Here is a 24,282-nt window from a genome sequence, read left to right on the forward strand (position 1 = left end):
GATGCTTTAAGGGCTGTGAGAGTAAGGAGGAGTCAATATCTAGGCTTCCTGTTCTTGCAGACAAGATTCCTCTTTTTTTCCTTCCATCCATTCTATACCCTGATGACATTTGGTGAAATTGAGGATGTGCCTAAAAAATGATGTTCCATTTTCAGCAACTTAAAGGATATGCATGTAAAATAACTCAACATTATGCCTTTATAATCTTCAAAGGAGATTGCTCAAGTGACAACTCAGCCGTTGGTGTTATCTTGACCATGCGACCAACAACAAGCCTGACATGTCTGTTTTAGTAACTACTTGTATTCTCTGTGTAATACCAATTCTGGAGCATCTATTCTTATGACTATGTTGTGCCATTCCTTTAATATTCCTGCTAGAAGTTATTAAGGAATTACTATCAGTTTGCAATGAAGGTCCAGATGGGTGTTACTTGCTGGGGATGTGTCCCTGCACATATGACACTATCCAATCAGTGCTGCCAGTGTCAGACTGTGCAGACACACACCCACACCCACAACTGGTAACACCCATCTGGGTCTTCATTGCAAACAATATAGTCCTAAATATTGTATATAAAGTGTTTTAACTGGTTCAGGAGCTCCACCGTACATATTCTGCAGAAGCCTGGGGTTTAAACATGGCACCCACTCAGAAGCTGAGCCAACACCAAGAGACATTGCCCGTGATGGGCAATAATCCCAATGACGAACATTTACCTTTCAGATGTCGTGCTCAATTGTTACCACAGCACTGAGTGGTCTTTTCTTGGGAGAGCAGCACTCCCGGGCCTGAGCGGCTACCCTGAGCAGAGATCAGGAGAGCCTTTGGTCTGTAGGGAGGGGGCCCAAGTTAGGTAAACAGCCCAAGGCCTATGATGCACTTAATCCACCCCTGACTGTATAGCGCTGTTTATGGTGCACTGTATGTGGGAGCGCCAACAAATGTTGCACAGAGGCCTTACTTACAACATTTTTACTCCACAAAACTGGCATAGCAGACTTGATAACTGCCCCCCAAAATTTTGAAATGAGCAAGGTAAGGGCAAAAAGAGTGAAGAGTCACAGGGGCAGCTCCCCACAGCTCTGAATCTGCCCGCTATAGTAACATAATATAAAAGATGTCAGTGCAGGATAATAAAGTACATATACAGTACTTGAAATGTGGGACAATATGCAAAGCGTACAACCACACTCACTATCCTTAAAGGGGTTTTCTGGGATTTTAAAATTGATGACCTATTCTCAGGATAGCCAACACTCGGCACCCCCGCCGATCAGCTGCTTGAAGAGAAGACCACACTCCGTGTGAGCGCAGCCTTCCCTTCATTGTTTACCTGCTCGACATCGCAGCAGTGATCAGGTGTAACTACCAGTCATCCCATTCACTGCTATAGGACGGCTCTGTAGCATACATTTGGATAGGAAGGAGCTGTCCCACTGAAGTGAATGGGACGGCTTGTAATTACACCTGGTCACCGCTGCGATGTCCACAGCGAGCAGGTAAACAATGAAGGGAAGGCTACGCTCACACGGAGCATGGCCTTCACTTCAACCAGCTGATCGATGGGGGTGCTGGGTGTCGGACCCCTGCCAATTTGATATTGATGAGCTATCCTGAGGATAGGTTATTAAAATGAAAATCCCGGACAACCCCTTTAATGTAACACATGTCCTAATACTGTATACAAAATAAGAGCAGATACAGAGTATTACACTCAGTATACAGGACAGGAGAAGTGGTACTGTGCAGTGTATATTTACAGAATAAGAGCAGATACAGAGTATTACACTCAGTATACAGGACAGGAGAAGTGGTACTGTGCAGTGTATATATACAGAATAAGAGCAGATACAGAGTATTACACTCAGTATACAGGACAGGAGAAGTGGTACTGTGCAGTGTATATATACAGAATAAGAGCAGATACAGAGTATTACACCCAGTATACAGGACAGGAGAAGTGGTACTGTGCAGTGTATATATACAGAATAAGAGCAGATACAGAGTATTACACTCAGTATACAGGACAGGAGAAGTGGTACTGTGCAGTGTCTATATACAGGATAAGAGCAGATACAGAGGATTACACCCAGTATACAGGACAGGAGAAGTGGTACTGTGCAGTGTATATATACAGAATAAGAGCAGATACAGAGTATTACACCCAGTATACAGGACAGGAGAAGTGGTACTGTGCAGTGTATATATACAGAATAAGAGCAGATACAAAGGATTACACCCAGTATACAGGACAGAAGTGGTACTGTGCAGTGTCTGTATATATACAGGACTAGAGAAGTGTTATCCTGCAATACTTATGCAGAACAATAGAAGACACAAATACAAAACACATACACAGATTCTCTATACGGAGAAAAGTATTGGGGCACAGGTCTTAATCTTTGAATTGCATTTCATTTAATCCCACACCGTCACAGGTGTATAAAATCCTGCTCCTAGCCATGCAGTCTGCCGTTACAAACAACTGGGAAGGAATGGCTTATTTTAAGTCTTCAGTGACTAGGAAGCCTTTTGCTCCCCTTTTTTCATAGCAAAAAAAAAACAACCAGACCAAGGGATGCAGATGAACAGGCTCTGCCTCTAATGCACCACATTTCACCTGCAGTGGCGCTGCAAGAAAGCTGAACACTTACTGCTAGATTACAGGCGATCGTTGTGATCTGCTTATTTTCCAAGGACCCTTCTAACAAGTAAGGATTGTCCAAAGTGGAGAACCCCCTTAAGCTATACTACTCAGATACAGCTATACACTCCAAGGTGTAAAGTGACCTTAGCTAGTAACATTGTGGTTACGTCGTTGGCTCTGCCTTTTGCAATGGTTATGGGGTAATGTTTGAAATGCATGGTGTTGAAATCAAGGTAGGTATTTACCAGCAAGGGAAATACGGCACCAGATAACTTCTGGAAATCCACAGCCTGTTTAGTAACTCCTGTCACATTTACACATCTTTTATGTTGCAATGAAATCATATAAAGGAATTGTATGACCGAAAAAAGGTTTGAGATAAAGTTTTAGGTTGTTTTTGTCTTTTTTATGTCACAAAGGTGCTAAACAGTGGAGGCCTGGTCTCCGCTGTTAATGCATGGCCAAGATTGGCAGCGACATTCTCACTGATAATGGTGTGATCAACATTATTCTCACCCCTAGAGCTCGTTCACACAACCGTGCCAGTTTTTGCAGTCCGCAAGTTGCGGATCCGCAAAAAAACGGATGCCTCCTGTGTGCCTTCCGGAATTTACGGAACAGGAGGCCCATTATAGAAATGCTTATTCTTGTGTGCAAAACGGACAAGAATAGGACATGCCTCATAATTTTTGCGGGGGCCAACTCTTTTCCGGACCCATTGTAATGAATGTCCAAATGAATGTCCAAATATCCAGCATTCCACCATAAAAAGTCAGCTCCTTGAGTATCACAACGTGTGCAATTAGATGTATTTCTTAACCCCTTCAGGACCCTGAGATTTTCCATTTTTGCGTTTTTGTTTGTCACTCCCCGCCTTACCATAGTTTCCCAAACTTTTTATTTTTCCATTCACATAGCCTTATCAGGGCTTATTTTTTGCGGGACAAGTTGTACTTTCTAATTGCACCATTTACAGTTGCATACCATGCAGTAGGAAGCGGAAAAACAATTCCAAATGGGGTAGAATTGGGGAAAAATGAAATTCTGATTAGGGCTGCAACGATTAATAAACTTTATCGATTATATTCGATAACGGGATTCGTTGTTGACGAATCCAGTTATTAAATAATCGCCGATTCGTTGCTATGCGGGCGGTTTACTTTAATTTACTGCATCTTTATTTTACCTTACAATGAAGCTCCAGTAACAGGCAGAGCGGACGGCGGCGTAATGTCACTTACTCACGTGACGCGCCTGCTCCGCCTCCTTCATTCATAAAGTGGGCGGAGCAGGCGCGTCACGTGAGTAAGTGACGTTACGCCGCCGCCCGCTCTGCCTGTTACCTGAGCTTCATTGTAAGGTAATAAAGATGCGCTGACGCTGAGTAAAAGTTATTGCCGGAATAGTCTGCTGTGAGCAGCGGGGCCGGGGCTGTTATGGGGAGGGGGATCTGTGTATGGCACTGCTATGGGGAGGGGGATCTGTGTATGGCACTGCTATAGGGAGGGGGATCTGTGTATGGCACTGCTATGGGGAGGGGGATCTGTGCACTGTTATTGGGAAGGGGATCTGTGCACTGTTATGGGGAGGGGATCTGTGCACTGTTATGGGGAGGGGGATCTGTGGATGACACATATAGCATAAGATGCTATATAGTGTCATCCACAGATCCCCCCTCCCCATAAAAGTGCACAGATCCCCCTCCCCATAAACAGATCCCCCTCACTATAACAGTGCACAGATCCCCCTCCCCATAACAGTGCACAGATCCCCCTCCCCATAACAGTGCCACCCACAGATCCCCATAACAATGCCACCCACAGATCCCCTCCATAACAGTGCCATCCACAGATCCCCTCCATAACAGTGCCACCCACAGATCCCCTCCATAACAGTGCCACCCACAGATCCCCTCCATAACAGTGCCACCCACAGATCCCCTCCATAACAGTGCCACCCACAGATCCCCTCCATAACAGTGCCACCCACAGATCCCCTCCATAACAGTGCCACCCACAGATCCCCTCCATAACAGTGCCACCCACAGATCCCCTCCATAACAGTGCCACCCACAGATCCCCTCCATAACAGTGCCATCCACAGATACCCTCCATAACAGTGCTACCCACAGATCCCCCATAACAGTGCCATCAAACAGATCCCCATAACAGTGCCATCCACAGATCCCCTCCATAACAGTGCCACCCACAGATCCCCTCCATAACAGTGCCATCCACAGATACCCTCCATAACAGTGCTACCCACAGATCCCCCATAACAGTGCCATCAAACAGATCCCCATAACAGTGCCATCCACAGATCCCCTCCATAACAGTGCCATCCACAGATCCCCCATAACAGTGCCACCCACAGATCCCCTCCATAACAGTGCCATCCCCAGATCCCCCATAACAGTGCCACCCACAGATCCCCCATAACAGTGCCACCCACAGATCCCCCATAATAGTGTCATCCACAGATCCTTCATAACAGTGCCATCCACAGATCCCCTCCATAACAGTGCCATCCACAGATCCCCCATAACAGTGCCATCCACAGATCCCCATAACAGTGCCATCCAGAGATCCCCCATAACAGTGCCATCCACAGATCCCCCATAACAGTGCCATCCACAGATCCCCTATAACAGTGCCATCCACAGATCCCCCATAACAGTGCCATCCACAGATCCCCCCCCTATAACAGCGCCATCCACAGATCCCCATAATAGTGTCATCCACAGATCCCCCATAACAGTGCCATCCACAGATCCCCCCCTATAACAGCGCCATCCACAGATCCCCCATAATAGTGTCATCCACAGATCCCCCATAACAGTGCCATCTACAATTTGTTTTAATATGGCCTTTGAACATAATTTTTTAAGTAAAATCATATAAACCTCTTTGTTTTGTAATTTTGGTGTTTTTTCTCGATTAATCGATTAAATTATCGACAACAAATCGATTATTCAAATAATCGTTAGCTGCAGCCCTAATTCTGATAAAGGTTTTTATTTTATTTTTCAACCCTCCCATTTCTATTGGCTTATAAAGATGATCTACTTTAAGTCTTACACGCTTTCTTCCCCAAATTAGATCATTAATAATTAGGGGTATTCTATCGGCTCTGCATAGAGGGAGTCTAAGCCACGTCACAATTTTAGCTCTCATTTTACTTATCAATGGAATCAGATTAAGGTGCAAATAATCTTTAATCTTAGGAGATATCATCATACCCAAATATTCAAAGGAGTCAGAAATCTTCAAGATATCCAGGGGCCCCTCATTGGAAAGCTAAATTCTGTCTACGGGCATAAGAGTGGTTTTTGACCAATTAATATGAAGACCTGAAACTTCACCAAAGGAATAAACTATCTGAATAATTCTTGGGAGTATAATATTGGTATTATGTATAAAAAAATAATACGTCATCTGCATATGAAGAAGTACAATCCTCCCTTCCCAGTGTCCCAAACCCTTCAATCCGTCTTGCCTTACCTTAGCTGCAAGAGGCTCGATATACACTCACCTAAAGAATTATTAGGAACACCATACTAATACAGTGTTGGACCCCCTTTAGCCTTCAGAACTTCCTTAATTCTACGTGGCATTGATTCAACAAGGTGCTGATAGCATTCTTTAGAAATGTTGGCCCATATTGATAGGATAGCATCTTGCAGTTGATGAAGATTTGAGGGATGCACATCCAGGGCACGAAGCTCCCGTTCCACCACATCCCAAAGATGCTCTATTGGGTTGAGATCTGGTGACTGTGGGGGCCATTTTAGTACAGTGAACTCATTGTCATGTTCAAGAAACCTATTTGAAATGATTCGAGTTTTGTGACATGGTGCATTATCCTGCTGGAAGTAGCCATCAGAGGATGGGTACATGGTGGTAATGAAGGGATGGACATGGTCAGAAACAATGCTCAGGTAGCTCGTGGCATTTAAACGATGGCCAATTGGCACTAAGGGGCCTAAAGTGTGCCCAGAAAACATCCCCCACACCATTACACCACCACCACCAGCCTGCACAGTGGTAACAAGGCATGATGGATACATGTTCTCATTCTGTTTACGCCAAATTCGGACTCTACCATTTGAATGTCTCAACAGAAATCGAGACTCATCAGACCAGGCAACATTTTTCCAGTCTTCAACAGTCCAATTTTGGTGAGCTCGTGCAAATTGTAGCCTCTTTTTCCTATTTGTAGCGGAGATGAGTGGTACCCGGTGGGGTCTTCTGCTGTTGTAGCCCACCTTTCTTTCAAATTCTGACATTCAGTTTTGAGTTCAGGAGATTATCTTGACCAGGACCACAACCCTACATGCATTGAAGCAACTGCCGTGTGATTGGTTGACTAGATAATCGCATTAATGAGAAATAGAACAGGTGTTCCTAATAATTCTTTAGGTGAGTGTATATATCGAATAGTAATGGGAAAAGAGGACATCCTTGACGGGTACTTCTATTCAATAAGAAGCTATTTGTCAAACTGCCATTAATATTCAAACTAGCCTTAGGGGACCTTTACAAAAGCTTAAAGGGGTATTCTCATCTTAATGATCACTGTTAAATCTGTTAATGATTTAACAGTGATCATTTTTCTAAATATATTTAATTAACAAATTCCCAGCCCTTAGAAGTAAATAAACATATACTTACCTGACTGTTGTCTTTGGTCTCCCCTGGTTACGGCCACCGCTCTTCTCAGGAATCGCGTGTGCAGGCGACTTCTTTTCTCCCGGCCGGCCGCGCACTGTACTGAATACGCACGCCGAGGCCGCGCATGCGCTATGGTGATTTCTTCCTGGCCAGTATAGTATATTTGCCAGGAAGAAGTCACCAGGGTGCATGCGCGGCCTCGGCGTGCGCGTTCAGTACAGCGAGCGGCCCGGCCGGGAGAAGACTTCAATCAAGATGGAGCCCACCCCCTGCGGAGTGCCAGAACCAGGAAGTGGACAGCGCGCCGGGAGCAGGTAAGTATGAAATAGAGTCTTGAGAAACCATGATTATGAACCTGACTCCAAATCCCATTTTCTCCAAGATTGTATATTTGCAAACAGGCGATGCAGATTATAATGCATGCCCTTATTGGGAATTATGGTCAGAATGTATAATTGATGTAATAACCTTAGCAAGTCTTGTAGCGAGAACCCTTGAAAGAAGCTTTACATTAGTATTCAATAAGGAAATCGGCCTATATGCCTCTATATCTAAGGGATCCTTGCCTTTTTTTAATATTAATATTATGGCTTCTGTCATTGATTCTGGAAGGGAACCATCCTCCAAAGATTCAGTGAATACCTCCAATAAACAAGGGAGAATAACCTCCCTATATTTACGGTAGAATTCATATGGGAATCCATCTGAACCAGGGTAGGAGTTTCCCGAGCAAGCCTTTATTGCAGCCTCTAACTCCTGCAGAGAGAATTCATAATCAATAAATTCTGTTTGAGTGTCCGTTAGGCCTCTTTCACACGGCGTGAGTTTTTTTGCCCGGATAAGAGCCGGGTGCGTTGCGGGAAAATGCGCGATTTTTTCTGCGCAAGTGCAAAACATTGTCATGCGTTGCACTCGCGTGAGAAAAATCGCGCATGTTTGGTACCCAAACCCGAACTTCTTCATAGAAGTTCGGGCTTGGGATCGGTGTTCTGTAGATTGTATTATTTTCCCTTATAACATGGTTATAAGGGAAAATAATAGCATTCTGAATACAGAACGCATAGTAAACCAGCGCTAGAGGGGTTAAAAAAAAAAATAATTATTTAACTCACCTTAGTCCACTTGCTCGCGAAGCTGGCATCTCCTTGTGTCTCCGCTGCTGATGAACAGGACCTGGGGTGAGCTGCTCCATTAAATACAGGTTAAGGACCTTCGATGACGTCACTCCGGTCATCACATGGTACGTCACATGATCTTTTACCATGGTGATTCACCATGGTAAAAGATCATGTGATGACCGGAGTGACGTCATCGAAGGTCCTTAAGCTCTATTTAATGGAGCAGCTCACCCCAGGTCCTGTTCATCAGCAGCGGAGACACAAGGAGATGCCGGGCTTCGCGAGCAAGTGGACTAAGGTGAGTTAAATTATTTTTTATTTTTTTTTAACCCCTCTAGCGCTGGTTTACTATGCATTCTGTATTCAGAATGCTATTATTTTCCCTTATAACCATGTTATAAGGGAAAATAATAATGATCGGGTCTCCATCCCGATGGTCTCCTAGCAACCATGCGTGCAAATCGCACGGCATCCGTACTTGCTTGCGGATGCCATCCGATTTTCACACACCCCATTCACTTCTATGGGGCCTGCGTCACGTCAAAATCGGAAAATATAGAGCATGCTGCGATTTCAACTGAACGCACAAGTGATGCGTTAAAAACATCGCTCATGTGCACAGCCCCATAGAAATGAATGGGTCAGGATTCAGTGCGGGTGCCATACGTTCGCCGCACGGATCGCACCCGCACGGAAAACTCGCCCGTGTGAAAGGGGCCTTAGAGAGATGGAATCCAAATATGCATCCATCATTTCATCTGAAATATTCTTATCTGATTTATATAAATCCACAAAGTGCTTAACAAAGATTCCTTTTATAGATTCTTGATCTTCTATAATTAAACCTTCAGGTGAAGGAATACTTGCTATCTTTTTTTGGTCCTGATTCGAGATGACCCTAGCCAACAATTTCCCTGGGAGGCCCGATTTGGCAAAATATTTTGTCCTTTAAAGAAGAGCTTCTGCTGTGCCCAAGAAAATTGAAATACACCTGGCTTGCATTCTCCATAATTTCCCTATTTTCTTCTGTTTTATTCCTGGAAAATTCCTTGGTGGCACCTACGACTAGTTCCTTTAAATCCCTCTCTTTCATATCTTACCTCTTTCTTAAATTGGAGATGTTACTAACAAATAAGCCTTTCATAAAAGCCTTAAAGGGAACCTGTCACCGGGATTTTGTGTATAGAGCTGAGGACATGGGTTGCTAGATCGCCGCTAGCACATCCGCAATACCCAGTCCCCATAGCTCTGTGTGCTTTTATTGTGTAAAAAAACCGATTTGATACATATGCAAATGAACCTGAGATGAGTCCTGTACGTGAGATGAGTCAGGGACAGGGCTCATATCAGGTTCATTTGCATATGTATCAAATCGGGTTTTTTACACAATAAAAGCACACAGAATCCAGCACCTTACAGATATAGATGTTCTTTTTCCTCATCTTCTCCATTCGGACCAGACCACCTTGACTCGTCAGCCATGTCTCGTCTCTGCAGAGTTAGACACACAGACATCTTAGATTCCTAATTTTTTCATCGTCTTCCCCTTCCTGGTGCCCCAACATTGCCATCCTGCTGCCCCCGGTACTGTGCCCACTGTTTTCCCCAATGCCCACAAACAAAATATTGGAAAAACTACAGTGCCACGCAGATAGCCCCCATTGTAATAGTGCTCCCTGACTGCCTTCAATAGTAATAGTGCCCCTACAGTATCCCTAATAATGATAATCCTCCCCAAGAGTGACCCCATTACATGTTTTGTGCAATAATAATGTCCCACAGTAGCCCCAATAGTAATTATGCCACCATGGTGCCCCCAGCAGTAAGAAGACCTAGAAGGGCAATCCTTTAGATCACTCTGCAGTAATAAGGCACCCCTGCAGAGCCTACAGTAATAATAAACCACCCCATAGTATCCCCAGTAGTTATAATACCCTTTATAGTGGCAAGAGTATTTATTATGCCCCCCCCCCCTGTAGTAGCGCCAGTAGTTAAAAGCTCCCAGTATTTATGCCGCCTCATGCAGTGCCCCTGTACTTATAATGCCCTCCTGCATTTATAACCCTCTGTATTATAATGCCTCCTGTAGTTCTATGACCTATATTTATGCCCCCAGTAGTGCCTCCTGTATTATAATGCCCCCTCAGGAGAAAGTTGATTGCGAAATTTGTGTTGGGGGGCGTGGTGGTGGCCCAGCATTCAGTAAGCTACTCTATTGGTTGGTCTTGCTTTGGACTTTAGCTTTGTAGCAATCCCCAATCATGTTTACTTAATCTTAATTGTATTATAATCATCCCTGTATTATAATGCCCCCCTTGTAGTGCTCTGGCCTATATTAATGCCCCCAGTAGTGCCCCATGTATTATAATGCCCTTCACTGTAGTGCCTCAGCCTGTATTGATGCCCCCAGTTGTGACCCATGTATTATCCCCCCCCCCTTTTTATAGCTTTGGCCTATATTAATGGCCCCAGTAGTGCCCCATCAATTATAATGCCTCCCTATAGTGCTTCAGCCTTTAATAGTGCCCACATATATTGCCGTCATCTGCAAAGCAGGCCACGACCCTCTTCACAGTAGTCCTGTGCCGGGTCTCAGGACTCAGCCAGTGTCATAGGTACAACTCTGCTGCCTATATATATATATAGTTTTTTTTTATGTCTAAATAGTGTAAATTTTTTACATAATCATATTCTGATCCCCATAACTTTTTTATAGTTATATCTGCCTCCTTTTTTGCAGGACAATCTGTAGTTTTTATCGATACCCATTTTGGAGTGTGTTTGACTTTTTGATCATAGTTTATGAAATTTTTGGGCTCAGAGAAGCAATGAAAAAATGACAAATTGGTCATTTTGACCCTTTTTTCCATTACGCCATTCGCTGTATTTGAAAAACCTTTTTATATTTTAATAGTACAGGAGTTTTTGGTCGCGGTGATACCCATGATGTTTATATTTTTTGTTATTTAAGTATTTATTATACGGAAAGGAGGGGGTGATTTAAACTTTTATATTTTTTATATATATTTTAACCGTTTTTTTATTTATTTTTTGTAATGATTTTGAAGCTCGTATTTGAGCCAACAAGATACATTTTTTTAATTTTGAACAATCATGTATTTTAAAACTCAAATTCTTACTAAGAATTGCTAATTTCTTATGATGGCCAAAATAATAATTGCAGTTTGAATGTTCTCAGCCTCTTCAGTGAGGCTGAGGACATTGAAAGCAATTACCTGCATCCCTATTGGCCGCAGGGGATGCCAGTAATACTCCCGGAAGTGATAGCTTCCAGGTTTTCGCCCATTTAGATGCCGTGATCTCACTTGATCACGGCATCTAACGCCTTTAATTACCGTGATCGGCATTATTGCCGGTTGCAGTAATTAGCTGCAAAAACAGCAGAGACCTGCCGGCCATGACGCTCGCTGCACGAGCGAGTGGGCGCCATGTTTGCCTATAGCAAAAGGGTTAAACAAAAATACGCCTATATTAGGCATATTTTTGGTGCAGATTACGGCACACAGGTCCTTTGCGCCGCAATCTGCGACTTTTCCCCACTTGCGCCAGGTCTAAAAAAGTGGGAGGTGGATGGGCCGGTAGAAAATGGTCTAAATGTAAGACAGCAAAATAAACTGCCCTACATTTAGAAGCGGCGTTGGATCCGCCGAAGTTATGTTGATGCCGGCACTTTTACATAACTGCGGTGAATACACCGCCAGCGCAGACCTGCGTCTAAAACACCGGTCTTAATAAATGTGCCCCTTTGTTACCATAGTCATAGCAGCTGTCCATTCTGAAATTCTCAGCAACGGTATGGTCACATATGGCATTGGAATTGCAAGTGGAAAATCTACAGCATTAGGGCTCATGCACACGACCGTTGCCTGTTTTGCGCTGCCTGTGTGTGAATTTCGCAGAACAGAATGTCCGGTCAATAATAAAATAGTCCTATCCTTGTCCGTAATGCAGACAAGAATAGGACATGTTCTATATTTTTGTGGGGCCACAGAATGGACATACGGATGCGGACAGCACCCGGCAGACTGTCCGCATCTTTTGCAGCCCCATTGAAATGAATGGGTCCGTATCTGACCTGCAAAAGATACGGATCGGATGCGGACAAAAAAATATAATTTTTTGCCCTATAAGATGCACTTTTTGTCCCCCAAAAGTTGGGGGGGGGGGGGGAATGTCAGTGCGTCTTATAGAGCAAATACTAATAAGTGCTTCCATTATGCTCATTAGTACAGTAGGACCAGGGAGCAGAGAATACATCACTCCCTGTGCTGGCTCTGTACTCATCGTTCCCTGGTCTTCTCCTGCAGGGGCTGCACGCTGTGCTATGACCTGTACACAGTGCGAGGACAGAGGTGTGCTCTGTTACCTCACGCTGTGCAATGTCAGGTCACAACACAGCGCAGCAGGAAGAGCGCTGGATCTCAGGAGCAGCTGTGGCGTCCAGAGCAGGAGAGGCGAGTTGTTTTACTTTTTCTTTTTGTCTTATCTTAGGTCTGTAATGCCTCAGAGTGGCATTACCACCTTTGCACCCCGCTACAGTCTTTTTTTTGGTTAACCTCATGTCATCATGTGTATTTATTTTAGGTCCAAACACTGTGCATTTGCTATTTTGCAACATGTAATGTGCCTGGTTCACCAGCAGGTGGCAGCAAATACGGCAGAGCTACAGTTAGCTAGAATGGAGCTTTCCATTCCGTTCTAACCCCCCCTCTGTGGAGGAGTGGGCGAGGCCCACTTCCTGCAGGAAGGGACCAGAGTTTTAGTCAGTCCAAGCTTACCCCTCCATATCAGCTCTGCTGGATATGGAGGCCACAGCTTAGAGCCTCAGGAGCCAGGAGGAGAGTTCTCTGGTCTAATCAAGAGACAGACTACAGAGAGAAGTTGCAGCATAAAGGAAAAGCTAAGTTATACAGCTACCCTGTCAGTACAGCAGAGACAGAGAGCAACAGATGTAGCAGAGTTGAGTTTGCCTGTCAGAGTTTTAATGTTAAAGTCTGCTGGGACCAAGACAAAGTTGCTATTCAACTTCATCTCAAGGTCTGGACTCAATTATTTCTTTAAACTTCTTAACTATACCCCCCTATTTGCTGCTTCGGAGCCAACGCCTGGGGTCCAGTCATATCCAGGTAGGAGCACTGTGACACAAAACATTAAGGGACATTTTGGGCCACGCTATTCCACTCGGTCATTCTTACACCTCGGCACTCAGGTCATTTTAAGGGCCCCAGGGGGCAGCCCGTTGCAGGTCTATTTGGGGGTCTGAGCTGCGGTCTTTTTGGGGTCTGATTGAGTTCTAATTAACATAGGGGATCTGAGCTGAGGTCTGATTAAGATTGGGGGCATGGGGGTGTCAACCCCATCTTATTTCTACCTTTTAATATTTTGCCCCCTCTCCAATCTCTGATACATGGATTTATAAGTACCTGCACCTCAAAATAATACCAACCTGAAATAACCAAATAATTCTGCCAAGCGGTGACTAAATAATGCCATAATGCGGTGAAAGAATTAAACTCTGAATGGGTAAAACTCCCATGCAGTGTTCACAGGACTTTTATGCCATACGTCACACACTTTTGTTCCCAGAAAAACAGTTTGTTAAATTAATGTCTTTGTCCGCTCTCCTTAATAGCAAGTGATGTCAAAGTAACTTACTGAAAGTAGATTTGTAAAAAAAAACAGAGACTATTACCAAACCAATAAAAATGACGGATTTCTTTGAAAAAAATAAAAAATAAAAAATAAAATAAATTTGTTATGTGTTTCCAGGAACGGAATCCGCATAAAACGGATGACATACGGAATGACATCCGAATGTCTTCCGTTTTTTGCGGATCCATTGACTTTGTATTGTACCAGGATCCGAATTTTGCGGACAAGAATAGGACATGTTTTATATTTAAACGGACATGCGGAACGGAACAACGGAAACGGACAGCACACATTGTGCTGTCCGATTTTTTCCAGGACCCATTGAAAATGAATAGGTCCAGATCTGGTCCTGATCTGTTCCGCAAAAACCGGAACAGATCAGGAAAGAAAAAACGGACGTGTGAATGGACCCTTACCTGAAGAGCTGCGATGTCTGTGACCGGCCGGGAGCTCCTCCTACTGGTAAGTGAAAGGTCTGTGCGGTGCATTGCCTATAGCACAGACCTGTCACTTACCAGTAGGAGGAGCTCCCGGCCGGTCACAGACATCGCTGCTCGCAGGTAAGTATGAAGCTTCTACAAATTGCTAAGCTACCATGGCAACCGGGACTGCAGTAGCGTCCCGGTTGCCATGGTTACCGATCGGAGCCCCGGCGATTACACTGGGACTCCGATCGGTACTCACCACTGCCACCAATGATAGGGGGGGCGATTTTAATTAGGAGGGGGAGGGAGGGGAAAGGGCCCACTGGCCACCAACGAGTTATCTACAGCGGAGGGAGGGGGGGGCCCACTGGACACCAATGAGTTAACTACAGGGGAGGGAGGGGGGGCTGGCTACCAACAAGTTAACTACAGGGGAGGGAGGGGGGGCCCACTGGCCACCAATGAGTTAACTACAGGGGAGAGGGGGGGCCCACTGGCTACCAACAAGTTAACTACAGGGGAGGGGGGCCCACTGGCCACCAATGAGTTAACTATAGGGGGGGGGTCTGCCCCCTGCTGCCTGGCAGCACCTGCCAGGCAGCAGGGGGCAGTCATGTACACAGTTTTTCAGTATATTCTAACCTGAAGCGTCCCCATCACCATGGGAACGCCTCTGTGTTAGAATATAGTGTCGGATCTGAGTTTTCACGAAGTGAAAACTCACCTCTGAAAAAGCTTTTATGCAGACGGATCTTCGGATCCGTCTGTATGAAAGTAACCTACGGCCACGGATCACGGACACGGATGCCAATCTTGTGTGCATCCGTGTTCTTTCACGGACCCATTGACTTGAATGGGTCCGTGAACAGTTGTCCGTCAAATAAATAGGACATGTCATATTTTTTGGACGGACAGGATACACGGATCACGGTCTCGGCTGCAAAACGGTGCATTTTCCGATTTTTCCACGGACCCATTGAAAGTCAATGGGTCCGCGAAAAAAAAAAGGAAAACGGCACAACAGCCACGGATGCACACAACGGTCGTGTGCATGAGGCCTTAACTGCAGACTGTCAGCTTTAATTTGAGGCTATTTACATCCCAATCAGGTGAACGGTGCAGGAATTACAGCAGTTTGCATATGTGCCTCCCACTTGTTAAGGGACCAAAAGTAATGGGACAGAATAATCATAAATCAAACTTTCACTTTTTAATACTTGGTTGCAAATCCTTTGCAGTCAATTACAGCCTGAAGTCTGGAACGCATAGACATCACCAGACGCTGGGTTTCATCCCTGGTGATGCTCTGCCAGGCCTCTACTGCAACTGTCTTCAGTTCCTGCTTGTTCTTGGGGCATTTTCCCTTCAGTTTTGTCTTCAGCAAGTGAAATGCAGCTCAATCGGATTCAGGTCAGGTGATTGACTCGGCCATTGCATAACATTCCACTTCTTTCCCTTAAAAATCTCTGGTTGCTTTTGCAGTATGCTTTGGGTCATTGTCCATCTGCACTGTGAAGCGCCGTCCAATGAGTTCTGAAGCATTTGGCTGAATATGAGCAGATAATATTGTCCGAAACCCTTCAGAATTCATCCTGCTGCTTTTGTCAGCAGTCACATCATCAATAAATACAAGAGAAGCAGTTCCATTGGCAGCCATACATGCCCACGCCATGACACTACCACCACCATGCTTCACTGATGAGGTGGTATGCTTAGGATCATGAGCAGTTTCTTTCCTTCTCCATACTCTTCTCTTCCCATCACTCTGGTACAAGTTGATCTTGGTCTCATCTGTCCATAGGATGTTCTTCCAGAACTGTGAAGGTTTTTTTAGATGTCGTTTGGCAAACTCTAATCTGGCCTTCCTGTTTTTGAGGCTCACCAATGGTTTACATCTTGTGGTGAACCCTCTGTATTCCCTCTGGTGAAGTCTTCTCTTGATTGTTGACTTTGACACACATACACCTACCTCCTGGAGAGTGTTCTTGATCTGGCCAACTGTTGTGAATGGCGTTTTCTTCACCAGGGAAATAATTCTTCGGTCATCCACCACAGTTGTTTCCCGTGGTCTTCCGGGTCTTTTGGGTTTGCTGAGCTCAAGTGTCATTAACATAAAACCAGATAATTCCGATACATACCTAATAGGTCTGGCACACAATGTCCCTAGTATAGACCCATAGGCACTCTGTGTACTGCTATATGGTGCCTCCATGAAGTATTCTCCCCTAGAAGCAGTTCTTTAGAGGAGGTTACGTGTAGTTTAGGGTATGCAATAGAGCAGGGATGCCTAACCAGCGGCCCTCCAGCTGTTGCAAAACTACAATTCCCAGCATGCCTGTACAGCCTACAGCTATTAGGGCATGCTGGGAGTTGTAGTTTTGCAACAGCTGGAGGGCTGCAGGTTGAGCATCCCTGCAATAGAGCATTGCACAAAGGAACAGTATGGTCCCATAGCCACATATGGGCACTGTATTACAGATCCTTATAAGACAGATCCATAATACCGCCATATACTTTATATGAGATCTAGAAGCAAGGCAAGTTACACTTAGCCTTACAAATAGCCCTATTGCATTGCCTTCTGCTGAAAGGACTCAAAATATTTCACACGTATGCAAAATAAACATGATCTCCAGAATAATAAACCTCAGTCCTGTTGAACTATCCACATAATGAAGGTTCGACAAAATAATATTCACAGACGACAAAAACAAGAAAATACGATACAGATTTGTGTATTTCATAGTACATTTTTAAATAAAGTGATACAAATAAGCACACCGCCATTTCCATAGTAACAATTAGTCTTGGCCTTAACAACCCTAGAAGTCATCTAAATGCTTTCTCATGCATCATAGTCCTTACAGTCCCAGCCAGCCCCTAATGGTGTTCCTCAGATTTACGAGATTGACATAAATGATGGTTACTGTGATTAGGAACCACAGTATGGTCAAGACTGAAGATGCAATATTTAACGATCGGGCTCTGACTCCATAGCTTCTGACTTCATTTGAATTTCCAGCCAACTTCTGATCCCTAGACTGGAGGAATAATGAACAAGAAATAAATATTTAATTAAGACAGTCTAATATAAGTGTCAGTACCTTGATCCCATCAAAAGTAATCTTAGCAATGCAGTTTCTTTCTTAGCGTGGGTCAACAATATATGATTGGTGGGGGTCCCAACTCGCGTGCACCACCAAACACCAGAATGGAGTTGCAGTGGCCCCTTTTCTGCAGTCCGTACATGTGTGGCTGTGCCCGAGTCGGCGGCTCAGCTTTGGTCAATGTCGGTCACTGAAGAGAAGGGGCCTCGGTGCTCCACCATGGGCTGTCTTGCCTTCATTCCGCTGATCAGTGGGGTTCTATTGAATGGGACTTCCACTAATTATTGTAAGTCTGGGAACACAGATCTCTTGGAGCTTGATCCTAGACAGACAATATTGCTGTGGTGGGAGCTGCTGCATGCACTGTGGTCCCCTACCATCGAAAGAAAACATTTATAATGCTCCCACTTTAATCTCGCGCATACGCCTTTACTGTGCGTTGTGGCGCATCCGCAAATACACTCATTGATGAATCCGAACCCGAATTCGTAATTGATCCTAGGTTCTACCTTAGATAGATAGATAGATAGATAGGTAGATACAGTGCTGTGAAAAAGTATTTGCCCCCCCTTACAAATTTGTTTTGTTTTTGCACATTTGTCACACTTAAATGTTTCAGATTATCGAACAAATTTGAACATCAGACAATGATAACCTGAGTAAATACAAAAAGCAGTTTTTAAAGGATGATTTCATTTATTTAGGCCTCTTTCACACTTGCGTTGTCCGGATCCGGCGTGTACTCCACTTGCCGGAATTAAACGCCGGATCCGGAAAAACGCAAGTGTACTGAAAGCATTTGAAGACGGATCCGTCTTCAAAATGCTTTCAGTGTTACTATGGCACCCAGGACGCTATTAAAGTCCTGGTTGCCATAGTAGTAGTGGGGAGCGGTATACTTACAGTCCGTGCGGCTCCTGGGGCGCTCCAGAATGACGTCAGAGCGCCCCATGCGCATGGATGACGTGCCATGCGATCACGTCATCCATGTGCGTGGGGCGCCCTGACGTTACTCTGGAGCGTCCCGGGAGACGCACGGACGGTAAGTATACTGCTCCCCCGCTCCCCCGCTCCCCCCTACACTTTACCATGGCTGCCAGGACTTTAGCGGCCCGGCAGCCATGGTAACCATTCAGAAAAATCTAAACGTCGGATCCAGCAATGCGCCAAAACGACGTTTAGCTTAAGGCCGGATCCGGATTAATGCCTTTCAATGGGCATTAATTCCGGATCCGGCCTTGCGGCAAGTCTTCAGGATTTTTGGCCGGAGCAAAAAGCGCAGCATGCTGCGGTATTTTCTCCGGCCAAAAAACGTTCCGTTCCGGAACTGAAGACATCCTGAACGGATTTCTCTCTATTCAGAATGCATGGGGATAATCCTGATCAGGATTCTTCCGGCATAGAGCCCCGACGACGGAACTCTATGCCGGAAGAAAAGAACGCAAGTGTGAAAGAGCCCTAAGGGAGAAAGTTATCCAAACCAACCTTGCCCTATGAGAAAAGGTAATTGCCCCCTAAACTAATAACTGGTTGTGCCACCCTTGGCGGCAACAACTGCAATCCATCGTTTGTGATGACTGTCAATGAGTTTGAAGAATTGTCTTTATTCCGCCCCACTGGAGGGTTTTCGAGCATGAACGGCCTGTTTAAGGTCATGTCTGAAGAGGGGCCAACTTTTAAATACATAAAGGGAATCAACAAGGTAAAAGAGGAGAGCATATTTAAAAGAAGAAAAACTGCTACAAGAGGACATAGTTTTAAATTAGAGGACTTGAGTGGACTTGCTGGTGTGCTTCGAATCATTGTCCTGCTCGAGAACCCAAGTATTCTTGAGCTTAAAGAGGACCTTTCACCGATCCGGACATTGTGAACTAAGAATACAGACATGGAGAGCGGCGCCCGGGGATCTCACTGCACTTACTATTATCCCTGGGCGCCGCTCCGTTCTCCCGCTATGCCCTCCGGTATCTTCGCTCACTAAGTTATAGTAGGCGGAGATTTCAGTCACTAAGTTATAGTAGGCGGAGTCTGCCCTTGTTCTGATGTAGCGCTGGCCAATCGCAGCGCAGAGCTCACAGCTTTCTCCCAGGCTGTGAGATCTGCGATGCGATTGGCCAGCGCTACAGCAGAACAAGGGCAGACTCCGCCTACTACAACTTAGTGACTGAAATCTCCGCCTACTACAACTTAGTGACCGAAGATACCGGAGGGCATAGCAGGAGAACGGAGCAGCACCCAGGGATAACAGTAAGTGCAGTGAGATCCCCGGGCGCCGCTCTCCATGTCTGTATACTTAGTTCACAATGTCAGGATCGGTGAAAGGTCCTCTTTAAGGTCATGATCTTATGGCTGGGCATTCTCCTTCAGGATTTTCTGGTGGATAACAGAATTCATGGTTCCATCAATTACCGCAAGTCGTCCAGGTCCTGAAGCAGCAATGCAGCCCCAGACCATCACACTACCATCCCCATGTTTGACTGTTGGTTTAACCCCTTAGTGGCCAGCCTGTTTTGGGCCTTACTGAGCAAACGTTTTTCCTCCTCATTTCATCGTTGCATTACAAGAGCTATAACTATAACCGCCTATATAGCTTTATGAGGGTTTATTGTTTGCAGGACAAGTTGTAGTTTTTAATGGCGCCATTTTGGGGTATACATAACTTTCTGATTAACTTTTATTAACTCTTTCTGTGAGGGAGATGGGAAAAACAGCAACACTGCCACTGCGTTTTTATGTTATAAATTTTATGACGTTAATTTTTCGGTATGAATAACAAAATATATTTATTCTTTAGGTCAGTACGATTACATTGATACCAAATACATATAGGTATTTTTTTACGTTTTACTACTTTTTTGCCATAAAACCACCCCTTTTTTTTTTTAAAGAAAAAAATGTTTTTGCATTGCCACTTCCGAAGACTCATAACTTTTTTATTTTTCTTTATATGAAGTTGTGAGGGCTTGATTTTTGGGGGACGACTTGTATTTTCCATTTTGGAGTAAATGGAGCTTTTTGAACGCTTGTTATTAAGTTTTTTCGGTGGCAACTAAGAATAAATTAGCAATTCTATCTTTTTTTATTATAATTTTTTTATGGCGTTAACCGTAGGGGATAATTTACGTGATATTTATGTAGTCCGGGTCGTTACGGATGCGGCAATACCAAACATATGGGGAAGATTTCTTTCTGCAATTTTTTTCACTGAACTGCGTAATATTTTTTTTATGGGATTTTTTTTATTGAATGAGTTTTTTTGTTTGTTTTTTTACCACTTAATAGTTCCACAAGGGGACTATAACAGACAGATTTTTGATTGCTTTTAAAATGCAATGCACTATCCCTGAAGTGCATTGCATTTTAATGGCAATTCTATTCTGACACTGACCAGCAGGCTGCGCCAGAGAGGCGCAGCTTGCTGGAAATTACTCAAGGCTGGTCTGGGGCATACATCAGACCCCAGGCAGCCTTCACACACATCAGCACCCAGCGATCGCATTTGTGGGGTGCTGATGGGAGACAGAGGGAGTCCCGTGTTTAAGTCTGAAGAAAGCTGATTGGTTGGGGTGAGGCTGCGCGTTCCCGAGATGAGCCGAATGAATTCTGGGTAGTTAGGGAGGTCTTAGCCTCAGGGTGAGGGCATCAGCAGCCATCTTGAGAAGATAGTCAGAAAGAAGTCTTGTGAGGAGCGGTTGCTATGGATGGAATCTTATTAAATGTGTTATGTGAGCACAATAATTAGTGATTATGGATTATCACCACAGCAGCAACAACATATATGAAAATTTAATTTTGAGTGAAAATATGACGGTTATCCTTTAAGTGCTTTCTTGATTCTACAGGTCTGGCAGTAATCAGGCCTGGGTGTAGCTGGTGAAATTGAACTCAGCTTTCCAAGAACTGTGGTTAATGACAGTTAATTCATGAGGAGGGGGGGGGGGGATTATTTTTCACATAGGGCCAGGCTGTTTGGCATAGCTTTTTTTGCCCTTAATAAATGAAACCATCATGCTTTTTGTACTTACTCAGGTTATCTGTGACTTAGGAGTTTTAGTGAACAGCAAACTAAGCTGAAGAAACCAGTGTCAGGCAGCTGCTGCCAAGGCCAATAAGATAATGGGTGCCTCAAAAGGGGCATAGATGCCCGTGATGAGAACATAGTCCTGCCACTTTACAAATCACTAGTCGGACCACACATGGAGTACTGTGTACAGTTCTAACCGTTGTGCTACAATCTGCGCATGATATACGCCTAATTTAGGCATATTTCAGATAAATAAATGACCCCCCTATGTTACTATGTTATTCCCCATAATGTCTTTAGTCAAGTGATCTTTGGCTATTGTGGAGCTAGAACTCCCAAAGTGCCATGACAGCAACAGGTTGGACACTACTGCTCTATAGTGTCTCTGACCAATATCCTTTGAGACTGTAAATGTAGACAATCATAAGCAAATCAAGTTCTTTGACATTATTATCACGTTGACAGTGACACGCTTTGATTATACAAAACACTCGCTTCTACTCACCTTGACAGAAAAGATAAGTGCAATAAGTCCAAGGCAGCAGAAATTCATGTAGAAAGTGTTAACTATAGACCAGATTATGTGATCTCTCACAGGAGGTTGCTCAGATGCTATGGTCAACTTGGTGGACTCTACTTGAATGGTTGTCTCTTTGAGAGGGATCATCTCCACCTTCAGCAACTCATCACCTTCACTGCCAACACAATTAAGGGGTGACTTAGATAAAAGTTCCTCAGCCTGCTGGGTGGGAATATATTCTTTGGTTTCCATTTTCCAAGAGCGAACAAACAGCTGAAGACTTGATGTCGGTGATACGGTCTGTAGAGATATGGAAGGTACACGATTACAGAGGGAGGAACATATTATTGTGCTTTCCTTTTTGAATTTCGGGTTTTCCAAAGCCAATGATTATACATGAACACATTCTGTGCTGAAAATCGCTGGCTGCCAGATCACAAAGAAATCATGATGAAACGGAGTAAAGGGTAGAAGATAAGCTAAGGGGGAAGAATCAAAGGTAGTAAAAGACAAACACTAGGTAGATCATTAACAGACAGAAGGTAAGGGCTGTCTATGCTGTGTTTACACTACATGAAAGATAACATGGTTGTTGTGTATAATCGATAGAGCAACACAAATTACTATAATCTATCGGACATGCTTTCAGGTATTACGTCTACCTTGAAGACAAATGACTACATCTGGAATTCAAATAAGAATGGGTTTGTCCCTCAAAATGGCCTATTTTCTTTTGGGAAAGGCTGGCCATACACATTAGATTAATGATGGACAAACCTGCTGATTTTGAAGGACTGGCCAACCATTTAACGTATGTGCAGGGGCTCCTGACTCTTCCATGACAACATATGTAGCAGGAGAGGAAGATTGGGCTGTTAGACTTCAACATGCTTGATGCTTTTTTTTTTTTTTATCAAGAGAGATAAGCTACCACCAGAGATGTCCGACAGTGGCTTAGGGTCCTTTTACTAGCGCCAAGGATTGGGACAGTTATCAGGAATTAATGTTTGAACAAACACTCGTTCCAGATGATTGCCCAATGTAAAGTTGCCTCTGATCACCCGACAAACAAGCAACTACTTGTTCGTCAGGTCATCGCATCTTTCATGTGGCACCTAAATACATTGTTCATAGGCGGTATATCATCCTGTGTGAACAAGAATGTGCTGCTCACAAACAAGTATGGGGAGGAACAATCACAATAGTTACAGTGCCTTGCAAAAGTATTCGCCCCCTTGACTTTTTTCGTATTTTGGTACATTACAGCCTTAAGTTCAATGTTTTGTTAATCGAAATTTTATGTGATGGATCAGAACACAATTGTCTAAGTTGGTGAAGTGAGAAAAATATATAAATAAAACTATTGTTTAGAAATAGAAAACAGAAAATTGGCATGTGCGTATGTATTCACCCTCTTTGTTAGGAAGCCCATAAAAAACTCTGGTGCAACCAATTACCTTCAGAAGTCACATCATTAGTGAAATGATGTCACCTGTGTGCAATCTAAGTGTCACATGATCTGTCATTACACATACACACCTTTTTTGAAAGGCCCCAGAGGCTGCAACACCTAAGCAGGAGGCATCACTAACCAAACACTGCTATGAAGACGAAGGAACTCTCCAAACAAGTAAGGGACAATGTTGTTGACAAGTACAAGTCAGGGTTAGGTTATAAAAAAATATCCAAATCTTTGATGATCCCCAGGAGCACCATCAAATTTATCATAACCAAATGGAAAGAACATGGCACAACAGCAAACCTGCCAAGAGACGGCCGCCCACCAAAACTCATGGATCGGGCAAGGAGGGCATTAATCAGAGAAGCAGCACAGAGATCTAAGGTAACCCTGCAGGAGCTGCAGAGTTCCGGAGCAGAGACTGGAGTATCTGTACATAGGACGACAATAAGCATTACGCTCCACAGAGTTGGGCTTTATGGCAAAGTGGTCAGAAGAAATCCATTACTTTCAGCTAAAAACAAAAAGGCACATTGTGAGTTTGCGAAAAAGGCACGTGGGAGACTCCCAAAATGTATGGAGGAAGGTGCTCTGGTCTGAGACTAAAATTTGACTTTTCGGCCATCAAAGAAAACG

At 44.2% G+C, this 24,282-nt stretch overlaps 1 protein-coding gene across 1 annotated transcript; it reads right to left on the bottom strand.

The window, feature by feature from the left end:
- Positions 1-17,255: 17,255 nt before the first annotated feature.
- Positions 17,256-22,628, bottom strand: LOC122920948 (dispanin subfamily A member 2b-like). The gene is made up of 2 exons (XM_044270787.1): positions 22,173-22,628; positions 17,256-17,577 (listed from the first exon to the last, which is right to left on the bottom strand). Exons 1-2 carry the CDS (start codon positions 22,437-22,439, stop codon positions 17,398-17,400), a joined length of 447 nt encoding a protein of 148 aa, XP_044126722.1. The 5' UTR covers positions 22,440-22,628; the 3' UTR covers positions 17,256-17,397.
- Between the last annotated feature and the right edge of the window lie 1,654 nt (positions 22,629-24,282).

The sequence above is a fragment of the Bufo gargarizans genome, chromosome 10, assembly GCF_014858855.1.
Source record: "Bufo gargarizans isolate SCDJY-AF-19 chromosome 10, ASM1485885v1, whole genome shotgun sequence".
In the NCBI taxonomy this organism is placed as follows: Eukaryota; Metazoa; Chordata; class Amphibia; order Anura; family Bufonidae; genus Bufo; species Bufo gargarizans.

Excerpts from the sequence above, each read along its gene's own strand:
- LOC122920948 (XM_044270787.1), bottom strand. The coding sequence starts at position 22,439 with ATGGAAACCAAAGAATATATTCCCACCCAGCAGGCTGAGGAACTTTTA. Across the intron at positions 17,578-22,172 it reads CACTTATCTTTTCTGTCAAG|TCTAGGGATCAGAAGTTGGC; the intron begins GTGAGTAGAAGC and ends TTATTCCTCCAG.